Below are 20,806 nucleotides of genomic sequence, written 5' to 3' on the forward strand. Positions count from 1 at the left end.
GCCGTCACAGCCTATCTACGGAGGCACGAAGTTACGAAGCTGTCGAAGAGGCAGCGAAGACCAGAAACCAGAAGTTACTCGTTTTTAATATTTTTCATTTTTGTGCCAAGTTCTAGCGGGTATCGATGTTGGCTCTTGCAGAGCCCTGAAGCAATCCATCTACTACATGGCTTGAGGAGCACATCGGCGCCGCCCCGGGGGAGGCATGACCCAACCCCTTCCGTGTACCGGACTAGAACATCCCATTTAAGCGGCAATGGTGACCTCAACCTCAACACCGGCCTCGATGTTGATGATGATCTGCTTGACGGTCTCGGTGGGAGCGAGCAGGCTATGGGGCGAAACGTTAGCATCTCCTCCCGACATGCCCGATCGCATTGGGGTAGAAAGGGAAGGGGAAACATACTCTATGAGACGCTTGTGGATGCGCATCTCGTACTTGTCCCAGGTCTTGGAACCCTCACCGTTGGGGGTCTTACGGGTGGAGATGTGCAGGGTCTTGGTGGGCAGACGGACGGGACCCTTGACCTGCAGAGCCTTGGAGCGGGCACGGTCGATGAGCTCCGAGCACACCTTCTCAAGGGCAGCGACCTTGCGGGAGGTGAGGGTGATACGGATCTTGTGGACCTTCTGTAGGGTGGCAAGCACCGATTAGTATACTGTTCCAAGAGACCAGCGACACGAGTCGAGTGAAGAACGTACGGGGCCCTCGCCGAAATCCTTCTCGGGCTTCTGGAAAGACATCTTGACTGAGGTGGTTGAGACCGGTGGGATTGAGATGGCTGTAGGAAGGAAGGTTGACGGTTAGTTTCTCGCGCGGGGGAAAAGATAAGCGAAAAATCGCAGTTAGGCGGTAAGAGCCATACCACAAACGAGACTAATTGCCAGTCAAGACCTGAACTTCGGGGTTCGGTAAGGTGATGATGGCCGTTGAGGGAGTATATTAGAGATGCGACGACTGTAAATGAATCTTTTTTTTGCAGTGCGTTTAGCGCCGCTTGTGGGCGTGAAAGTCTTGGCGCTCGCCTATCTGGCGCTAACCCGATGGGGAAGCCGACTCGGCCTCGACTCATCGTGACACATCGGAGTAGAGATGCTCCTCCGCAACGATGAGATAATACGGCCTGACTTCTTTTACCTCGTGTTGCCTTGGAATACCTCATTTTCCTGTTCTCTCGTCCTTCCATCCTGAATTCAAGGCTGCAGGGTCATGGCGAATTGGCCTCCTCTTGCTCCAGTTCCACCGCCCGAGGTGCAGAGCGCCATACCCTCGCAGGAATGGGAGCTCTATATAGATGCATGGGTCTTGCTTCTCGGTCTACGCATAGAGGCGTCTGATGCGCAATTCCGCAATCTCGCGCCCAACGATGAATCTGCAGTTTCATTCTTGACATCATTCTACGCTCTATTATCTGCACCGGGTACGCCTGGTCTTCATGCAGGTACCAAGGCGAAGACGTTACGGAAGCTCAGTTTTCTGCTGACGAGGCGATATCTACTGGAGCTGGCGGGCTCGCCTGCCGAGCTTCTTGAGTGGAAGTATCTGGGGAGTCTAAGTTGTTGCTACCCCTCTAGCTCGGCTGCGAAGAAGCTGCTGTCCGATGTATGGAACAAACACGAGCCCACGATATCTTCCAGCCTAGAGAAGGCCAAGTCCACGATCATCAAGCAGCTCTCCATCATGAATGCGGCCAAGTCTTCAGGTATCATGTCGGACATTCGCACATTGACAATCCTGGTGTCTGCACTTCCTCAATCCGGTCCGACACTTATGGCCGGTGCGGATTACCTCGACACATTCTCCGATGCGTATCAAGCGCATCGAAGAGATGATATCCGTCGAGTCCTCGTGGCAAACATATACGTTGGTCTAGTTTCTCTACTGAAAGGCCCCCAGCCCAACCTTTCACTGCTACTCGATCAACTCTTCAGCCTGAAAGCCAGCGCCGGCGCCGGCAACTCACAGACCAAAAAGGAAGCTACTCTTCTCTCCGACGTCATTTGTAGCTCTGATCTGCTAGTCCGACTGGAGAGATACCTACTCTCGCATCCGCAGAAGCGCGGTCAGGATCTTGTTTCCAGTCTGCGCGCATACCAGGCCGACTCGAAAGTCTTCCATCATCGGTATCAAAAGCAGAAGAAGAACGTCGACAAGGGTAAAGGCCGGGCGTCGGATCTCCCTCGCCCTGAAGAGCTTCACATCCACAAGATGTCCCTCGTTACCCAAGTCCAAGACCTCTTCCCCGACTTAGGCTCTGGCTACATTGTGCGCCTTCTCGACCAGTTCGACGACAACCCGGAGACCGTCGTCGCGCATCTCCTCGACGACTCCATACCGTCGCATCTGCAAACCCTCGACAAATCCGAACAACTCCCCACCACCTCCTCTACGATCCCTCACGACCCGCTCCCACCCAAGTCCACGCCCCCCTCAGCCACACCGGAACCCATCCCAACTCGCAAGAACGTCTTCGACTCCGACATCGACCTCGCCGAGCTGGCGCGCTCCGACGGCGGCGGCAAACTGCACTTCGGCGGCCCCGACCCCAACCTGACCACCGAAACCGTGCTCAACGACCGCAGCCAGCACGCGACCAACAAAGCCGCCATCCTCTCCGCTCTGGCGACCTTCGACTCGGATGACGACGAACGCGACGACACCTACGACGTCGCCGACGTCGGCGGCACCGTTGACGCCGCAACTACGAACACCGACGCCGACGCCGACGCCCGGAAGACCGCCGAGGATCTGGACCTGACGCTTTTCCGTGCCTACAAGGCCAACAGCGCCCTGTTCGCCCGAGACTCCGCCACCCGGCGCTCGCAGCCCCGCGCGTCCCTGAAGCGCGAGACCGGAATGACCGACGAGGCCATCGAGGGCTGGGCAGTGATGCTGACCCGAGACCCGAAACGTCTCGCCCGTCTCGAAGACAAAACGTCCTTCGCTGGCGGCGGCGGCGGCGGACCCGGTGGCGCCATCGCGCAGCCAGAACTTCGCCCGACGGCGTACCGCAAGCCAGGACCGAAAGGCGACGACGACGAGAGCGAACCGGACGAACCTTCCGGATCCACATCTAGAGGCAGAGGCGGCTCCACGCGCGGCAGAGGCCGTGGTGGTGGTCGACGAGGTGGCGGCGGAAATCGTCGAGGAGGAGGCGCATCCGGAGACCAGAGCAGTAACAATAACGGTAACACGGCCGCCTCGCGACAAAGAAAAGAAGAGAACAAATCCAGTCGAGCGAATCATAATCGACGACAGCAGAGAGCGAAGAAGGTAGCCAGGGCTGGGGGCATGGTTGGATAATTGATTTGAGTTCCATCCAGTGATGATTGTTAATGCCGTCACGATGCCACATGGGTTACTTATGGAGGTGCTTGCGAGCCATGCATGTACATTCGATCGAGTCTCGCTTTTGAAGCGAGCTTGCCTACTAGTAAATAGGTTATCTACGATGTTGACACTTGATACTCGATACTTGATACTTGATACTTGACCCTTCTGTTGAATCACGACGAGAAATCGTATATAATACCATAAGACCATCAATTGAGATTCAGCTCGACGCCAACAAGCTGGAGATACATCGACAAATAAATACAGGACCATTATATCATAATCAACACTAGGAGCATCGTAAACACATTGACGCGGGAATTGCGGGTGATCTAAATCAGCAGAGAATCCGATACCCAAACAAAAGAGGCCACCAGATAAATACAGAGGCAATGAATATTTACAACACCCAGAGGAGGTTTAGCGTGCGTGGATATACGCCAGGGGATCAATCAAACAGTGCGAGTCGCGGAAAGAGGAAGGTGCAAAATCATTTAGTGATGATCCAGAAGGGTGCCCTGATCGGCGCATGTCTTGCGACATTCTTCAAGAAGACGGAGCTGCTTCGCGACGTCGCCGAGCTTGCCGAGGACTTCTTTGTTGCCGTCGTAGAAGGTAAAGAGGGCGTAGGGGATGCCCGTGTCTTTACAGAACTCCAGGACCAGCTTCTGCGCACGACGCAAGTTGTGGCGGGGCATACGGGGGTAGAGGTGGTGGATCGCCTGGAACTGCAGGCCTCCGTGGAAGAAGTCGAGCCAGGTTGGGCAGTCCACGTCCATAGTGGTGCGAAGCATCTTCTGTGGGAATGATTCGCTGACGCCCATGTCCGCTGTGGACATGGCAAAATGGGACAGCGTGATCTGAATGTGCAGCGGAGAGGTGACGATGTGGGAAACCATGAGGTATGTTAGGCGGGTGCTCCAGTCGGGGAGGGTGCAGTAGAGGACACCATAGCCAAACCAGTACCAGAAGAAGATCTGACCGGCAAACTCGAACCAGCGGTGCCACCAAGCAGGGCCCCTCTTGGGAGCCTGGCCGGTCAGGAGGTATTCCCAGCTCAGACGGTAAAGATTGAACCGTGCAAGCATCAGGATTGGGTAGTAGAGGTAGTCCTGATATTTCAGCATCACCTTAGATACGGCGTCGAACTTCATGACTCGGTCATAGTAAGTGCTTCGAAGGCTGTCGAAGAACCGATGCGAAACCGCGAAGAAAGGCATGTGCTCAATATCAGGGTCATGCTCAGGTTCGTTTGTCACGATGTGATGAACGTTGTGACTGCGCTTCCACCAACCGAGACTAAGACCCCCAATCCAGTCGGCAATGATCATCCCAATCGTCGTGTCCACGTGGAAGTTGTGAGTGATGCCCATATGGCCAGCATCATGGGCGGTGAAGACGAGTTGATGCCAGAGGCATCCCAGAAAGAATGCCGAGCTTGCGTACCATTCCCACTGCAGGAGCACATAGGCCAACGTTCCGAAAAGCGTATAGCGACAGCATTCGATGAAGTACGAGAAGTAGTTGCATTGGTATAGACCTTCCGCGCGAATCTTCTCGTCCAATTCCCGATATTTCGTCCTGATCATATCCTGGCTTTCCATGTCGAGAGAGGGGTATTTGGCCGTATCGAATACGATCTCTTCTCGGGTTCGTGCATCCAGGAAGAAGGGCCTGGACTCAACCTCCTCATTCGGGGGGGTCGAGACCGACGAATCGGTGGTGGCAGAAGTTTTTCGGCGGCGGACCTTTCCATCGACTGCATCAAATATCGGGGAAGGAGGCGTTGACGTTTCCAGGCCTGAGCTCTCTTCGTCGGTCGAGCACGATTCCTCCGCGTAGGGACGGAACTTTCCGCCATGGATCGGAGGGAGGAAGTTCAACCATGGTCCATTGATGCGACCGATCTGATATTTTCGAAACTGCCGGCATGTATCTTCCCCATGTAAACTGCATATGGCGAGACGAGTCAGCAACCCGAGGGGATTCCGATCTATGAGTGTAATCACAAAGTAGAACTCAACAAACGTACGCATTCATCTCATCTGTGGCATCTCTTCCGACCATATGCTTGATAGGCTTTTCACCTCCCGGGTGGAAAGGAAGCAAAGCGTCCACTTTCAGCACGCAGCCTTCGAAGATGATGAGATGCTTGCCCTCCGCAATCTGGCCTTCGATGTAACGTCGCGACAGGACCGTGTCCTTGCGGGCGAGGGACGGCGGAGTGACGGCGGGAGCCATCGTGGGCAGAGAAGGAAAGCAAAAACAAGACGACTGAAAAGGGAATCAACGGTGAGAAAACAGCGGGTAGGACAAGAGCGAAGTCAAACAAGAGAAGGAGAAGGAAGAAGAAGCGGGAGAGACGGAAGAACAACGGTTGCCTGAGGTCGCAAGGCGGAGACGGAAGTGGAAACGGTCAACGCCGACGATCATTCCACTTCCTTTCCACTTTCCACTTTCCTTTCTCCCGCTTGATACTATTCTTATTCGTGATTATTATTCCCCTGCCTTTCACCACGCTCTGGGTTGTCGGATTCCTGCTGGATCCCATCCAATCATGTCTGCCATCGCAACCGAGGTAGCCCCTTGATGACTCTGACCGCCTCGTTCTTGCGTGTTAATTTCCTTGCGTAGGATTCGCTGTCGCCGTTGATCCAAAAATGGCTTGAGTGGGACCAAGTAATATGATTCTATTGACCCATTATTGGTGTTTCATGGGTTTCATAGCCGTGCTAATGCCCGACCCAGGATCCTGCCACGCGTGCGGAAATTGAGCAGCTGCGAGATGCTGGTGCTGTCAAGGACCTAGAACAACGCCTCCAGAACCGTATGTTCGTACCTGAATCCGATTCGTACCCACTTTGGAGTGGAAGCCTACTTTCAGTCCCCTATTCTCTCTGTCTAGCTTTGGGTGGCCAATCAAAGCATCTCTGCTCTTTCTGACCAAATGCCACAGGCATCCAGTTTGGTACGGCTGGTCTCCGGGGCCGGATGGCAGCAGGATTCTCATGCATGAATCCTTTGACGGTCATCCAGGCATCCCAGGGTCTAGCCAAATACCTGAAAGACAAACATTCCGGTATTGCATCCGCCGGTGTGGTCATTGGCCATGATGCTCGGTACAACTCGGCCAGATTCGCTGCTCTGGCAGCAAATGCCTTCATTGCTCTAGAGATCCCTGTTTGGTTCTACCCCCAGCCTTCGGTGACACCATCGGTCCCATTCGGTGTAACCCATCTGCAGGCTGCGGCAGGAATCATGGTCACTGCAAGTCACGTAGGTTTCCTGTAGACACTGAATTTTCAACCTAGTGGCTAATGTTTTGTAGAATCCAGCTCAAGACAATGGTAAGTCTTCATGTCGAGATGCGCTGAGCTGCCACTGACGCTTGGCACGTTTTACAGGCTACAAAGTGTCCGTACCCTTGCCCAAGCCAGCTGGAATCTAACTGACGCCGTCCAGCTACTTCAAAAATGGAGCCCAAATCAATACCCCCATGGATGTAGAAATCGCCCAGTCGATTGAGGAAAACCTGGTCCCTTGGACTGGTGCCTGGAAGGACCAGCAACCCGGCGAATATCTCCACACTGATGCTTATAGGAGGGTCCTGCCGGAATATACGAAGACAGCTTGGCAATATGCTGTGAGTACCTATTGGTCCATCTGTTTCTTGTTGCTGACAACGTAGAAATCCACCGTAACCAAATGGGGACCTCCGAGCCCTTTTGTGTATACTCCGTTACACGGGGTTGGTGGCTTGGTTTTCCCGGACCTGTGCCAGTCCGTGGGAATCAACAACCTATCTCCTGTAGCAGAGCAGATCCAGCCCAATCCAGACTTCCCCACGGTTTCATTCCCAAATCCCGAGGAAGCCGGGGCCTTGGATCTTGCCATGCAAACAGCCGACAAGGAGGGGAAGACCCTTATTGTCGCCCATGATCCAGATGCGGATCGGTTTGCAGCGGCCGAGAAAGTCAAGTAGGTGTCATTATTGGATTTTCTCTTTGATCTGTTGCTGATTGCTTGGGTGGTACCAGTGGTTCTTGGTTTCCTTTTACGGGAAATCATGCCGGCGTGCTCCTAGCATCACATCTCTTTGAGTCTCTACAGGGCCGGGAGGACAAGCCCCGTGTTGCCGTTCTAAACTCCACGGTCTCCTCGGGCATGCTGGACAAAATGGCTTCGGCTAACGGAATACGTTTCCAGGAGGCATTGACAGGGTTCAAATGGATGGGTAATATCTCGCGGAACCTCGAGGACGAAGGATACTACGTGCCCTATGCATTTGAAGAGGCCCTCGGGTACATGTTCCCAGAGGTCTGCTACGACAAGGATGGCATTACTGCCGCACTGGTCTTCTTGTCAGCGGAGGCAAAGTGGAGGTCTCAAGGACTCACACCCTACACGAAACTACAGCAACTCTTCAAGGAGTTTGGCCACTTCGAGACCCTCAATACCTACTTCCGATCCCCCAACCCGGCCACGACAGGGAGCTTGTTTGAAGCCATCAGGGGCGGGCCCTACCAGGCCGAGAAATCTTTGGGATCATTCAAGATTCTGAGATGGCGAGATATGACGGAAGGCTATGATTCCGGAACCCAAAACCACAAACCGACACTGCCCGTGGACAAATCCAGTCATATGCTGACCTTGTGGCTTGATCGGGATGTTCGGTTTACCATCCGAGCCTCAGGAACAGAGCCCAAAGTCAAGGGTAAGCTAGATATCCTGATTAATTTCCACATTTCGCTGACCTTTGCTTCCTGCAGTGTACATTGAAAGTTGTGGTGCATCTCGCGAACAGGCCACGGATGCTGTTTGTGATGCTTTCCTGGCCGTTCTGAAGGAATGGATCCAGCCTTCTGCTCCATCAATGACGTACAGCAAACAGCTGCCCACATCCTCTGGACATGTATACACAGTTCCGGAGTAGGGTTATCCGGTTGGGTAAGGGCTCTTGAATTGGCTTGGTTTACCTATTGGAACGTCTCCAGAGGGAAACTGCAGGCGACTTCTAGACTGTCCCACACTAATCTATCCTATGAGGGAGAGTTCATGGATAAATTTCCTAAGAAATGACCCCGAAATAGAGCAATCTGTCCATATTGACTTCAAATATCAATCAAGGGTGGTGTAGCATCAAGAACAAACAAAATCAATGTCATACAGCATTTATAGCGCATAGCAATGATCAAATCTATTGGCTACCAATATTATGACGATTATCAGCTTCGTGAACAGTTTGCTTGCTGCCTGCAAGTATATAAACCGTAGGATCTCCTCTTTATTGTCTTTTGTTGCGATTCCTCTCAACGTCTGTCTCAGATCTCATTCATCTCTCGCATATCACTCATTCCTACTCGCTATGAGTAGACACACTCACATCCACCACCATTCCAACCCAGCCTACATCCAAACTGCAGCCGTTCATTTCGACTGCTCTTCTGGTCCTGACTACGATGACGGACCATATTATCCTCGGTACTATCACGAGCCTACGTATCCATCCATTTCCAGTTCCATTTCCATTTCCTCCATTCCACATCCCCCTTCCTTCGTCCTCATACTCACTCCCCTACATCATCCATTCTCCCTCATACTAAACAGCAATACCCCCTAGACCACCACACCCACCCACCTACCCCCCTCCATCCAAACCCTACCACGAACCACACCACCACGACCGAGAAGAGCCACCATGTCCCTGCCTCCGCTGCTTCTGGCCTCGAGACCGAGCCTGCACCCACGATCACACCCCGGGCCCTACACGACGCCATCGCAGAAGACCCAGACCCGTAACTAACCCCAACCTCACCCAAGACAGCGACGCGGACAGCGACGGAGACCATACGTTCTGCTGCGCGTGCTGCTGGCAGTGGTCGTCGCAGGGACCGGGGTATCAGACGCAGGGGACGCGGAGAAGATATTGTCATGACCAGAATCAGAGTCAGTCTCAGCATCAGCATCAGCGTCAATGCCAGAGCCAAACGCAGACTCAGACGCAAACTCAGACTCAAACCCAGGTCCAGACCCAGACTCAGGACCAGGACCAAGTCCATGATCAGTGTCGGGATACGCACTGTCGACTTCCTCCTCCTCCTGCTCAGAGACATCATGGTCATGGTCATAGACATCCGTACGGCCCCCCGGTGCCGCTGATCGTGATGGAGCAGGGCTGTGCGAAGAATACTAAATGCTGTTTGTACCACTGATTTGGAATGAGGTTTTATATTTCCGGTTAATCTTGTTTTCTTTTTTCTCACTTTTCTTCAGGGCAGAGAAAAGGAAAATGAGTTGGGTGGGAATGGGAGATTGCACAAATTTACTGTATCTGGGTAGGAAAATTGAATGCACAAAATCTGATGGTACAATTCCTCATTATGCTCTTCCTGAAATGTGAATTATAAGCTATCTTTTATTCATAATTCTCAGTACAGAAAATATCGCAACTAGTAGAGGAAAATATAAGCGGCAAAACATCGAAAATGCTACAGAGGGTGGCTAGCGAGGCTAGACTCAAAGTCGAGAGAGAAGATACAAGTGGTGTCGGAGGGGAAACAGAAAGAGGTGGTAAGGAGCTTAGAAGTGGATGGCCTTGGAGTAGGTGGCCATGGCGGCCTCCTTGAAGGCCTCGGACAGAGTAGGGTGGGCGTGGCACGTCCGGGCGACGTCCTCGCAGGAAGCACCGTACTCAACGGCCAGGGTGGCCTCGGCGATCATCTCACCGGCGTTGGGGCCGATGATGTGCACTCCGAGAATGCGGTCGGTCTCGGCGTCGGCGATGAACTTGACCTGACCCTCGGTGTCGAGGTTGGTCTTAGCACGGGAGTTGGCGCTGAAGGGGAAGGTACCGACGCGGTACTTGACGCCGGCGGCCTTGACCTCGGCCTCGTTCTGGCCAACCCAGGCGACCTCGGGGTGGGTGTACATGACGCTGGGGATGGCGGCGTAGTTGACGTGGCCGTAGCCCTTCTTGATGTACTCGACGGCGGCAACGGCCTCCTCCTCGGCCTTGTGGGCCAGCATGGGTCCGAAGGTGCAGTCTCCGATCACGCGGATGTTGGAGACCTTGGTGCGGTACTCCTGGTCGACGACGAGGCGGCCCCGGTCGTCCTTCTCGATTCCAACGTTCTCCAGGCCCAGACCCTCGGTGAAGGGACGGCGACCGATGGCGACCAGGACGACGTCGGCGTCGAGGGTCTCCTCCTTGCCGCCCTTGGCGGACTCAACGTTGAGCTGGACGGTGGCGCCGCTGTCGTCACCCTTGGTGACCTTGGTGCCGGTCTTGAACTTGATGCCCTGCTTGCCGAGGATCTTCTGGGCCTGCTTGGCGATGTCGGCATCCATACCGGGACCACCGATCTGGCCGAGGAATTCGACGACGGTGACTTCGGATCCGAGACGAGACCAGACGGAAGCCTATATCATTTGATTAGTAAACCTCCTAAGAAGTTGCCGCAGCTATTTTCATAGCACTTTGTCTGAGAAATCTTACCATCTCCAGACCGATGATACCACCACCGATGACGACCATCTTCTTGGGGACCTCCTGCAGGGCGAGAGCGCCGGTGCTGGTGATGATGCGCTTCTCGTCGATGTTCAGGCCGGGGAAAGGAGTGGCCTCACTGCCGGTGGCGATGAGGATGTTCTTTCCGCGGAGGGTCTGCTCACCACCCTCGAGCAGGTTGACCTTGACGGTGTTGGAGTCGACCAGCGCACCGGTACCCTTGACGTAGTCGACGTTGTTCTTCTTGAGCAGGTACTCGATACCCTTGGTGAGGCCGTCGACGGAGGAGTCCTTGGCCTTCATCATCTGCTCGAGGTTCAACTTGACATCACCGACCTCGATACCGCGCTTTTTCGTGTCGTGGAGGACCTGGTGGTAGAGATGCGAGTTGTTGAGCAGAGATTTCGAGGGAATACAGCCGACGTTCAAGCAGGTGCCTCCGAGACGGCCACGCTTCTCGATACAGGCAGTCTATTAGGCGGAAGAGAAAATTGTTAGTCGCTCTGTCAGAGACAGAAAAAAAGACCTCAGAAGGAGAGGAGGGATTGAGAGCGCACCTTCAGGCCTTCCTGGCCAGCCTTGATGGCAGCAACGTAACCAGCGACACCACCACCGATGATAACAACATCGTGCTCACCTATCGCACAAAACCAGCTGTGGGTTAGCCAACGGCTCTTGTTCCGGGAGAGAAGGGCGCGGCGCCTGCGACGTCCAGGGTCATTGGCGACGGGCGAGGATCACACGTACCCGACTCAGAGGCGTAGCCACGTTTCGAGCGTCCGAGGAAAGCGAGAGTAGGGGCAGCGACGAAGTTGGAGGGGGTAGGACGAGCCGTGCGGAGGGCAGCCCGCGGCGTGGCCCGGGGCAGAAGAGTCCGGAACATGGTGAAAAGCAGAGGGAGAAAAAATGAGAAGAAGAGGGAGTGTAATCAGATCAGAAACCAAACCCCCGGGATCGACAAATTAGGGAGGAGAGGGGAGGTAGCAATGGCAGACAGAGGGTATATGGAGAAGAGGACAGTAAAGGGAAAAAGCAGAAGTTGGGACTGGAAGCTTTGAGGTTTGCCAGCAAAAGCTGCCGGCCCGGTATCCTTACCGTATCCCGCGTATGTAAGCGTCTGTCGGGTCAATTCGGTTAACTCTTCCCACTGGCCGATTTTCTCCTACTTCCTAACGCTCGTCTCCGGAGACATCTGGACGCTGCCTGGTCATTGGCGACGAGATAGGTGTCTCTGGCGGGGGAGAGTTCATCGCGACTCACGCAGCCTCTCGCATCTGGCAGGGCTGGTCATCCCCGATCGTGGTGTAAGTATGGGTATTATTGGTATCGGCCATACTGCTGAGTCGGCTTTGTCAGCCGAGTGGATCGTCGCGTTGGAAATACCTCAAAAGGCGGCCTTTCGTCCTCCAAATACCCTCACCTGCCCGACGAAACGGGTAATCCACCACCGCGATGCCAGCACGGGTTCGCCGGGATGGACCTGCAATCTGACCTCTCTCGCAGCCCCTGTATGGATGAATCGCTATCGCTCACCCCTAAACTCAACGTCTTTCGGTATCCGCGGGTAACTCGACGTTGACGTAATACAGCCGTGGCTATCGTCGGAGCTGGTCGCGTCGCCTCCGTCTGGCTGCAGCCAATCCAGGGCGAGACGTGGCGATGAAAAAGACTCCGCATGGAATCACTGCTTCTAGACATGTTGATCAACAGCCACAGAAGATGCCGTGAAACTGCCAAGGATTCCGGGGAGCCTGACGTCTGGATAGCGAGGGGAATTGGAAGGAAAGAGAGAACAGATGGGAAACAGCATTTGCACTAGCAATTGGTCTCGGCAATCCTCTATGAACTGCTCAGATCACCTGCAACGAAGGCTTGCCGTTACTGGTTAGTTGATTGATCACTTCCAGGCTACCCCAATTTGGTTGGCAAAGACAAAGACCATGTGACTACTTTCGAGATGTTTGCTGCAGATACCTTGACCAGCAGAAGATAGGATATTGTACACGAGCTAATGGGCAGACCACTGAAAGATTAATGCAACGGATGCTAACATCTGTTAAAGTGATACCCGCTAAGAATTAGAACATTAATAGTCATAATAATAAATATGCTCTAATTGAGTTGTATTGAATTACTCGCAAATTCTCCAGTTATTAATAGCAATATGATCTTCAACACTTTATGTACCCCAGTTTTGACCGGGTTGGGGAATGGCTATGAAAAGAGTAGTAGAAACCCAACATTAGCCGGGTAAAGTAGGTAAAGTATATCTGAATGTGGTGCGGGTTCCTCTGCCGGTGCTAAAAATATATCCTCATCATTCTGAGTGACCACAATTCACAGGACTTGTGAAGTTCCGTGAATACCTCGGATCTAGCCTCTGAAAACACTGCTTGTAGTTTATATATAATTGCCTAAGCTTCCATGATAATCTTGTCTTCCACAATATATGGCTCCTATATCGGCCCTGCTTTTGACGACCTCCTGCTTTCGTTGCACAAGTACATCTGCCAAGTGTGATATTCGAGTCAGCGTACTCAGCATACTTACTATATGCCAGTGTTTTGAACAATTACCAGATGAGCTCATCGGTGGCAATGGAGCCATCAAGGTTGTATCCTAGAGAAGCATCTAGACCCTTTATGTAAGAGGTCAGAAAGACGGCCATAAATGATAAACAGCAGCCACAAAAATGCAGGGAAAAGACCGTATTCCAAGGAAGGATAGAACCAGACACTAAGACTAAATCAAGTCGGGATCATCCCTGACTAGCAAACCCTCCCACCCGGAATGTAACCAAATCCGACCAACGTGGGGCAGCGATGTGATAACTTCACGATGCCCTCGCAAGCCAGCGTCACCTGCAGACATGCCACCGCCGCCAGATCGGGCCCTGCAAGATGCCGTGTCCAAGTCTTGGAAGCAAATTCGGAGGGAAATCACCCTCCGCGGACCCGGTCCAGACGGCATGCTCACTGCTCAGGATGCAATAACCACGCATGCAGCATCCTCGGTCCACTAAGTCGGCGATGGGCCGATGGGTTACTTCTCCAGTCTCCGATGTCCATCCCACACAGTCACACCCCGCAATGTTCTCCGCGTCTCGGGCCAGAGCTGGTCTCTAGTCCATTTGCGGTCATTTTCTCGACGGCTGTCGGCGTGGGGGAGAATCCGACTATAAGTGAGGAAGGGCCCTGATTGTCGCAGGGTAGTAGCGGTGTTTTCTTTCGCTTTTCCCTCCTGGTTTCTGGCGCATGCCTATTCTACCAAGTGTTTTGACTCGGCCTCAACCCTCCCATCGCCATGTGCGACCAAATCCCCAAATGGAACGTGGTGCACAAACTCGAGAAGAAGAAGCTGCTGATCGGCATCAACAGCGTCGCGGCGCTGTCCATCCTCTTCTTCGGCTATGACCAGGGCATGATGGCCGGAGTGAACAACTCCAAGGACTACATCGACCTGATGGGCTTCGGCTACACCGAGATGGTCGACGGGCACCCGTCTCCCGTGGTGACGGACAGTCTGCTGCAAGGGGGCATCGTGTCGGTGTATTACCTGGGCACGCTGTGTGGCGCCTTCATCGGCGGCTGGATCGGGGACAAGATTGGGAGAATCAAGACGATTGCTGCGGGTGCGGTGTGGGCGACGCTGGGGGCGGCGCTGCAGTGTTCGGCGCAGAACCATAACTGGATGATTTGCTGTGAGCTGAGCCCTTTCGTGGAATTGATGGGATTCTGACTGATCATGCAGCGCGTTTTATTAATGGGATTGGAACCGGGATTCTGAACGCCATTGTGCCCGTGTGGGCGACCGAGACGGCCGAACATACCTCCCGCGGCCAATTCATTGCGATTGAATTCACCCTGAACATTTTCGGCGTGGTGCTGGCCTACTGGTTGGAATTGTAAGTATTCCCAGCACCCCTAAGCCAACCATCTAACATCCGATAGTGGACTATCCTTCATCGACGGCGGCGAATCCGCCTTCCGCTGGCGATTCCCCATCGCCTTCCAGATCATCTTCCTGATCCTGCTCTTCGCCGTCGTCTGGTTCTTCCCCGAGTCCCCGCGATGGCTCGTCAAAGTGGGCCGCGAGCAGGAAGCGCGCTACATTCTGGGTCGACTGCGCGGCAGCAGCGACGAGGACACTGTGCGAGCCGAGGCCGAATTCCGAGACATCCAGAGCGTCGCGGAGATGGAAAAGTCGATGAACCACAGCACATCGTACCTGGCGATGCTGTTCGGGTACAAGACGGGAAAGTTGCATTTGGGACGTCGCGTGCAGCTGGTCGTCTGGCTGCAGATCATGCAGGAGTGGGTTGGGATCGCTGGAGTAACTGTTTGTATGTAGGCCGGGTGTTGACTGTGGCGTGGTGCTGACAGGAAATAGATGCCCCGACGATCTTCAGCATTGCTGGATTTGACTCGATGAAAAGCCAGTGGATCAGCGGGTTGAACAACGTGTTCTACATGGTATGGACTTCTGGTGGACGTGACCACGAATATCGCTGACTAGACAGTTCGCCACGCTCATCTGCGTCTTCACGCTCGACCGCATCGGCCGTCGCTGGACACTGTACTGGGGGTCTACGGCCCAAGGAATTGCCATGTTTCTCGCAGGGGGATTCTCTCGACTGGCCATCAACGCACGGAACGCAGGGGATACTTCCCGTGCGGACTCATTCGGCGCAGCAGCTGCCTCGATGGTGTTCATCTTCACCTCCGTATTCGGAGCCACATGGCTAACAGGTAAGCTCCCTTAAGACAATACACAAGAATACTCTAACAAGAAACAGTCCCATGGATCTACCCCGCCGAAATCTACCCGCTCGCTGTACGAGCGCGCGGAAACGCCTGGGGCGTGGTAGGCTGGAGCATCGGCAACGGATGGCTGGTGCGTATCTTCCTTATCAATCTATCAATCGACAAAACTAACACCTGCTCAAGACCCTCCTCTGCCCCGTCATGTTCGACTCCATCGGCGAGAAAACCCTGTACGTCTTCGCCGCCAGCAACGTGATCACCATCCCGATGGTGTGGGCGCTGTATCCGGAAAGCAACCAGCGAACACTGGAGGATGTGGATCTGCTCTTCGCGGCCGAGACGCCGTGGGTGTGGGATGCCGAGCGCACGTTTGCGCGTCTGAAGGCAGAGAACCCGGGGTATGTGGGCGCGGCGAGTCGCAAGAACAGCGCGTTGGATGCGGAGGTGGGGATGGAGCATGAGGAGGATGCGCGAGGTGATAGGATCCGATTAAGGATGTATAAGACGAGATAAACTCCAGAGATATAAATACAAACTCCTTCCCAAGCACCAAAACACCCCAAAACAAACCCAAATAAATACTTAACTCACCCCACAAAATCAACAAAACACTCCCCCTCCGCCCTAGGCCCCCTCCCCTTCCCCTTCCCCTTCCCCTTCCCTGCATCCCCATCCAAAAACCTCACCCCCTCCCCCTCCAACATCTCCCTCTTGCGCTGCAAATTCCTCCCCCCACTACTCGGCCCGTCACCCATATACCCGCCCAGGGTGCCATCCGCCGCCAACACCCGATGGCAGGGCACGTCCGGGGCGAACGGGTTCGTGCGCATGGCGGTGCCGACGGCGCGTGCGCTTCCTGCCCCGGTGCCTTTACTTTCCTCTTTCCCTTTGCCCGCTTGCTGGATCTTGGCGCTGCTGCTGGAGGAAGAGGTGGAGGACGTGCTGGCGATGTACCTGGCCAGCGCGGCGTAGGTGGTCCAGCGGCCGGGCGGGATGGATAGCAGGGTGAGGTAGATGCGGCGGCGGAAGGGGGACAGGGTGGGGTGGGATTTTATGAGGTGGATGGAGCGGGGGATGGTTTTTTGGTATGTTTGGATAGTGGATTCTTGTTTTTGGTGGTGAGTTGGTTCTGTAGTATGTGGTGGTGATGTTGATGTTGATGTTGATGTTGATGTTGATGTTGATGTTGATGCTGGCATTTTCTGGTATTCGGCGGGTATTATTTCGTGGGAGTGTGGTTTAGATTGGGTTGTTTTTATCGATGGTGATTAATTAAAGGTTGATATTAAGTGGATTGGATTGGACTGGAGAAGAGGAGAAGAGATCAGATCAGATCCGATCCGATCCAGCAGATCATAAATTATAAATCGATGTCAAGGTCTTGTCCCGGAAGTGGCCAATCAGAATGCATCCCGGTCGGGTTCCTGCGATGGAAGTAACAAATCAAAACATTTACCCTCTGTTTATTCCAGATTCAATCCTTCCCTACCTACTCTGTAGGTAGTACACTAGAGAAATCAAATCGCCCGGGGTTCCAACCCCAAGTCCGAATCCCTCCGTCATAATCTGCACCTCCCCACCACTAACCTCAGTTTCTCCACGGAGTCCACCGTCCGACTTTCCTCCGACCGCGGCGATCCTGATCCTTCAGCATGACGTCAGGCCCCAACACCGCCTTGTCCCTAGTATTTTAGTCGCCGTTAGTGGCCTCGACGGGGCCGTTTCTCTCCCGATTACCCGGTGCGTTGTTATTGCATCATCGCTGATAAGCCTCGGTCGGTAGTCTGGTCTGATCGATTAAGTCAATCATAGATTCATAGGAGATAAGAGGTAAAGAAAGATTAGATTAAATCGGAGGTAGAGAAGCGGAACGAAACGCCAGTCCATCTACCAGATCATTGACAATGAAGAGAAAAAAAAAAGAAAATAAATAAAAGAGAATAGCCGTCCTGTACAACCGAGGGAAATCAATCGAATAACCTCAAATCAAATCAAATCATCAATCAACTCCGTCTCGCAAACGCCATCCGTCATTCGTGAGCATGAACATGCACATGCACATAACAAAGAAAAAAACCGTGAAGCATGAGTCGTGGCGCGTAGCATCAATCAACATCAGTCAACATCAACATCAACAAACACATGATACAGCATAAAGAAAAAACATAAGGTACATCCACCGTACAGCAATCATCAAGCCATTAACCAAACCAAACAAACAAACGAAAAAGAAGAACTACCTAAGTAGCCTTCATGCCCCTCCGCACGGCCCTCCGCTTCGGCACATCCCAATGATGATACGATCGCAAATGCTCGATGAGGTGATCCCGTCGCGGAAACCCGTTGCTGTCTTTGCGCAGACACTCCTCGACCGGACAGTCCTGGAAGACGGGGTTGTGGACGCTGGACTGGTGGCGCTTGAGGTCTGCGGGGCGCGTGAAGGCGCGACCGCAGTCGGCGCAGGGGAAGGGCTTGGAGCCGGCGTTGGGGCAGGCGTGCAGGTCGGTGGGGATGGACATGGGGACGGGCATGGAGATGGGGAGGTCGGTCATGGGTCTAGTTAGGGCGAGATGTTAGCTGGGGTTCGATGGAATGGGGAAAGACGGGCGCAGGGACCATGACTTACTTGGGGGACGAGATGGGGTAGGGTTGTTCCATTTCCATTTCCATTTCTGGCTCGAATTCTAGTTGGTCCATGTCGGCCTCCGTGTGTAGGTCGGGGATCATCATCTCGTCCATGGGTGCCATTGGGTTTGCGGCGACGTCGGCGGTCGCAGTAGGATCGGCGGTCCAGGGGCAGTAGGGCTGCAGGGGCGCAAAGTATGTGGCATTGGTGGCCTGCATCTGTTGGGCCGGGTAGGCGAGGGGCGGCGTGAAGTCGCAGGAGCTGAAGGCGGGGGAGCCGTAGGAGGAGGCGCTGAAGCTGGAGGATGCATACGACGGCGCATACGACGGCGAGGAGGTGGGTTGGGAAATCAACTCGAAGTCGGCGGAGGGAGGGTAGTTATAGTAGAGCGGCAGGGAGGATTGCATCGAGTCCTCGCTGCTGGCCGAGTACGAGTGTTCCATGGGAGGGCATGTTGGGAGATTGGGGCTCTAGAAGGAGGGTGTTAGTTTAGGGAGCCGCAGACAATCATTTACGTGGTCTAATTTAATGGGATTTAAATTAGAGTATACGCGAGGGAGTGGGAGGATTGGTTTGTACCATTGTGTATTGCGCGAACATGATGTCCGAAAGAGGGAATGGTGAAGATCCAAAGAAAGACAGATGGAAGATAAGTCCGGTCAAGTAAGTGAAGCACGTCAAGTCAAGGAGGGACAGCCAAGGGATGGTGTTCAAAAGACTGCAAAGGATCGGAGAATGAAGGAAGTCGATAAGTTTCGAGAATAATTCCAGAAAGCATCGCAACGGGGCTGACGGGGTTTTTATAATGATCGCGCCATCGGGAGGAAACACCTTGAGATGCAGCAAAGCCAAGGAGCAACGGGTGCATCTCCACACGAAAGGTCCTGCCGTCAAAGCCCACTCATCCTGGCCACGCTAAACTCGACTAGTCGCCCCAAGTGGGCCGTCAACACGAACTCTTTGCTCGTTTCGCAGGTTCTGCCTCCGTGCCTTTTTGCCCTTCTCCGTTGCGACGGAACTCAGATCTGCGTCACCTGAGCTCACCTGAGGCCTCAAAGCTAGAGCTGCGGATGGGCTCCGATCCAGAGCCAAAACCCACGGCAAAGGGACGGTCGCATCGAGACTCGGACCAGGATGCCAGAGTCACCACACAGCCCCCCCGGTCGGGGCACCGGTGATTGGCGGTGAACCGGCCAGGAAGTGATGCGGATCCTGGCCAGAAAGACGCTAGAAAAGGGATGGAAGTCATCGAAGGTTCTTGTCAGGCTTCTAGCGCCAGTCCACTGCGTCCACTGCAGCGTCCGGCACGCTGATTCGCACGCAAGGCGCTGGGGACCCTGCAAAGACGGCCCGACGAGAAGAAAGAAGATATCATCGTCGTCATAGGGGGATCCCCACAACTTCCCAGTCTTCTCCGGTCCTGTGGAGCGGGCCTGCTTGGCTGTTGCGGCTCGAATGATCGCTCCTCCTGGGCCAATCACCCGCATGGTGTCAGGAGGTCTCTCCGACCAATTTCCCTCCTCGGGTTTTTTGGTGTCGTTCGCCTTATGATCGTGCATGGCGCTCATTCGTCGCCATTCCAGGGGGGATGGTTGGACCCTCGGAGACCTCCGACGGGCAGATAGGGATGGTTCGTATCATCATCAGTCACATTACTTCCTACAGAGTAGAACATACGCAGTTATGCTCTTGGGACTGGACGCCCGAATGATAGGTCATGGATATCTGGGGAAGGGTTCAGGGAGATCCCGTCCGGTTCATCTTCCCCGGTCGGACCATTCTGCTGCTCAGTGCTCAGGTCGGGTCAACTCAGGCACTTACACCGTCGAGGCTTAGCGCCGGCCCTAGAACGCTGGAAAGAACAAAAGAAGACGACGACGACGAAATTGTCCGACCTTGCACGCTTGGCTCGGCACGTTTTCCGGCCGGTTTCGTCAATCCGCGTCGAATGACGGGTGGACAGCCTTGTGGAATGCCACTTGGTGTCCCATCCGCCGGCGCTAAAGCCCAAAAGTACGGTGGAGTCGTGGTCCGTTTCGTGCGCCAAGCAGAGACGGCCTGGGAGAGCCCTTGTTCGCCTGGCTGGCTGGTCGACGGAGTCGCTGGTATCTCCTCGGGTCGGTCGGCCCTTCGGTCGGTCTGGGGAACTGTGCTTGTGTCTGTGTCCACCGCACAGCCTCTCTGCATCGTGCAAACAGACCCAACCCGTTCATCATCATGATGCCGCTGATGATGATTATTACCGAGACGGTAGAATAACGAGGCGATGGTTTACTAGATAGAGAGAGACATTTTTTCCCTCAGAAAATACCGCATCGCATTCCAGGTTTGCCCTCAGTGAGGCGAACGGACTAAATCAACCTGGAGGCAGAAATTAAAAACTAAAATTCAAAAGACGAAAAAGCAAAGACAGTCGATCCAGGAGAAGTAACTAAATGTGCCTCGCAGGAAACCACGCATAATCATCAATTCATCATAGGGAGGAAAATATGTGCGGTCGGGCAACCCGGTGACCTGGTCTTCAGCGTTAGTCTGGTTTGGGGTGACTGCGTCTGAGGGGTGTTCCTTTTGGTCGT

The 20,806-nt window shown here is 54.0% G+C and overlaps 9 protein-coding genes across 9 annotated transcripts; 3 read left to right on the forward strand and 6 right to left on the reverse strand.

The window, feature by feature from the left end:
- Nucleotides 1-246: 246 nt before the first annotated feature.
- On the reverse strand, nt 247-744 carry S10a (40S ribosomal protein uS10; the record flags this gene model as incomplete). Its single annotated transcript, XM_024844689.1, has 3 exons — nt 247-331; nt 407-630; nt 703-744. The coding sequence occupies 3 exons, from the start codon at nt 742-744 to the stop codon at nt 247-249; spliced, it is 351 nt and encodes a 116-aa protein (XP_024701064.1).
- A 373-nt stretch (nt 745-1,117) lies between these two features.
- P170DRAFT_439485 (ASCC2 family CUE domain-containing protein) lies at nt 1,118-3,494 on the forward strand. The gene has a single exon (XM_024849845.1). It carries the CDS (start codon nt 1,211-1,213, stop codon nt 3,302-3,304), a length of 2,094 nt encoding a protein of 697 aa, XP_024701065.1. The 5' UTR covers nt 1,118-1,210; the 3' UTR covers nt 3,305-3,494.
- A 16-nt stretch (nt 3,495-3,510) lies between these two features.
- P170DRAFT_439486 (fatty acid desaturase) lies at nt 3,511-5,748 on the reverse strand. The gene is made up of 2 exons (XM_024849846.1): nt 5,367-5,748; nt 3,511-5,284 (listed from the first exon to the last, which is right to left on the reverse strand). The coding sequence occupies exons 1-2, from the start codon at nt 5,573-5,575 to the stop codon at nt 3,829-3,831; spliced, it is 1,665 nt and encodes a 554-aa protein (XP_024701066.1). The 5' UTR covers nt 5,576-5,748; the 3' UTR covers nt 3,511-3,828.
- A 43-nt stretch (nt 5,749-5,791) lies between these two features.
- P170DRAFT_439487 (phosphoribomutase PRM15) lies at nt 5,792-8,542 on the forward strand. The gene is made up of 10 exons (XM_024849847.1): nt 5,792-5,912; nt 5,969-6,013; nt 6,083-6,161; nt 6,291-6,610; nt 6,663-6,681; nt 6,739-6,748; nt 6,797-6,977; nt 7,023-7,312; nt 7,372-8,048; nt 8,104-8,542. The coding sequence occupies exons 1-10, from the start codon at nt 5,892-5,894 to the stop codon at nt 8,265-8,267; spliced, it is 1,806 nt and encodes a 601-aa protein (XP_024701067.1). The 5' UTR covers nt 5,792-5,891; the 3' UTR covers nt 8,268-8,542.
- A 541-nt stretch (nt 8,543-9,083) lies between these two features.
- P170DRAFT_512398 (uncharacterized protein) lies at nt 9,084-9,456 on the reverse strand (the record flags this gene model as incomplete). The annotated part of the gene is made up of 2 exons (XM_024854986.1): nt 9,084-9,097; nt 9,150-9,456. The coding sequence occupies 2 exons, from the start codon at nt 9,454-9,456 to the stop codon at nt 9,084-9,086; spliced, it is 321 nt and encodes a 106-aa protein (XP_024701068.1).
- A 457-nt stretch (nt 9,457-9,913) lies between these two features.
- Nucleotides 9,914-11,724, reverse strand: P170DRAFT_364969 (dihydrolipoyl dehydrogenase; the record flags this gene model as incomplete). The annotated part of the gene is made up of 4 exons (XM_024844677.1): nt 9,914-10,753; nt 10,830-11,312; nt 11,399-11,478; nt 11,589-11,724. 4 exons carry the CDS (start codon nt 11,722-11,724, stop codon nt 9,914-9,916), a joined length of 1,539 nt encoding a protein of 512 aa, XP_024701069.1.
- Nucleotides 11,725-14,144: 2,420 nt separating this feature from the next.
- Nucleotides 14,145-16,117, forward strand: P170DRAFT_364726 (putative MFS monosaccharide transporter; the record flags this gene model as incomplete). The annotated part of the gene is made up of 7 exons (XM_024844658.1): nt 14,145-14,541; nt 14,592-14,745; nt 14,792-15,183; nt 15,231-15,313; nt 15,361-15,589; nt 15,637-15,734; nt 15,788-16,117. The coding sequence occupies 7 exons, from the start codon at nt 14,145-14,147 to the stop codon at nt 16,115-16,117; spliced, it is 1,683 nt and encodes a 560-aa protein (XP_024701070.1).
- A 1,727-nt stretch (nt 16,118-17,844) lies between these two features.
- On the reverse strand, nt 17,845-19,278 carry P170DRAFT_500420 (C2H2-type zinc finger protein; the record flags this gene model as incomplete). The annotated part of the gene is made up of 3 exons (XM_024854148.1): nt 18,810-19,278; nt 18,231-18,700; nt 17,845-18,160 (listed from the first exon to the last, which is right to left on the reverse strand). The coding sequence occupies exons 1-3, from the start codon at nt 18,828-18,830 to the stop codon at nt 17,845-17,847; spliced, it is 807 nt and encodes a 268-aa protein (XP_024701071.1). The 5' UTR covers nt 18,831-19,278.
- Nucleotides 19,279-19,288: 10 nt separating this feature from the next.
- Nucleotides 19,289-19,789, reverse strand: P170DRAFT_478706 (uncharacterized protein; the record flags this gene model as incomplete). Its single annotated transcript, XM_024853587.1, has 1 exon — nt 19,289-19,789. One exon carries the CDS (start codon nt 19,787-19,789, stop codon nt 19,289-19,291), a length of 501 nt encoding a protein of 166 aa, XP_024701072.1.
- Between the last annotated feature and the right edge of the window lie 1,017 nt (nt 19,790-20,806).

This window comes from Aspergillus steynii (assembly GCF_002849105.1).
Source record: "Aspergillus steynii IBT 23096 chromosome Unknown P170scaffold_7, whole genome shotgun sequence".
Classification (NCBI taxonomy): Eukaryota; Fungi; Ascomycota; class Eurotiomycetes; order Eurotiales; family Aspergillaceae; genus Aspergillus; species Aspergillus steynii.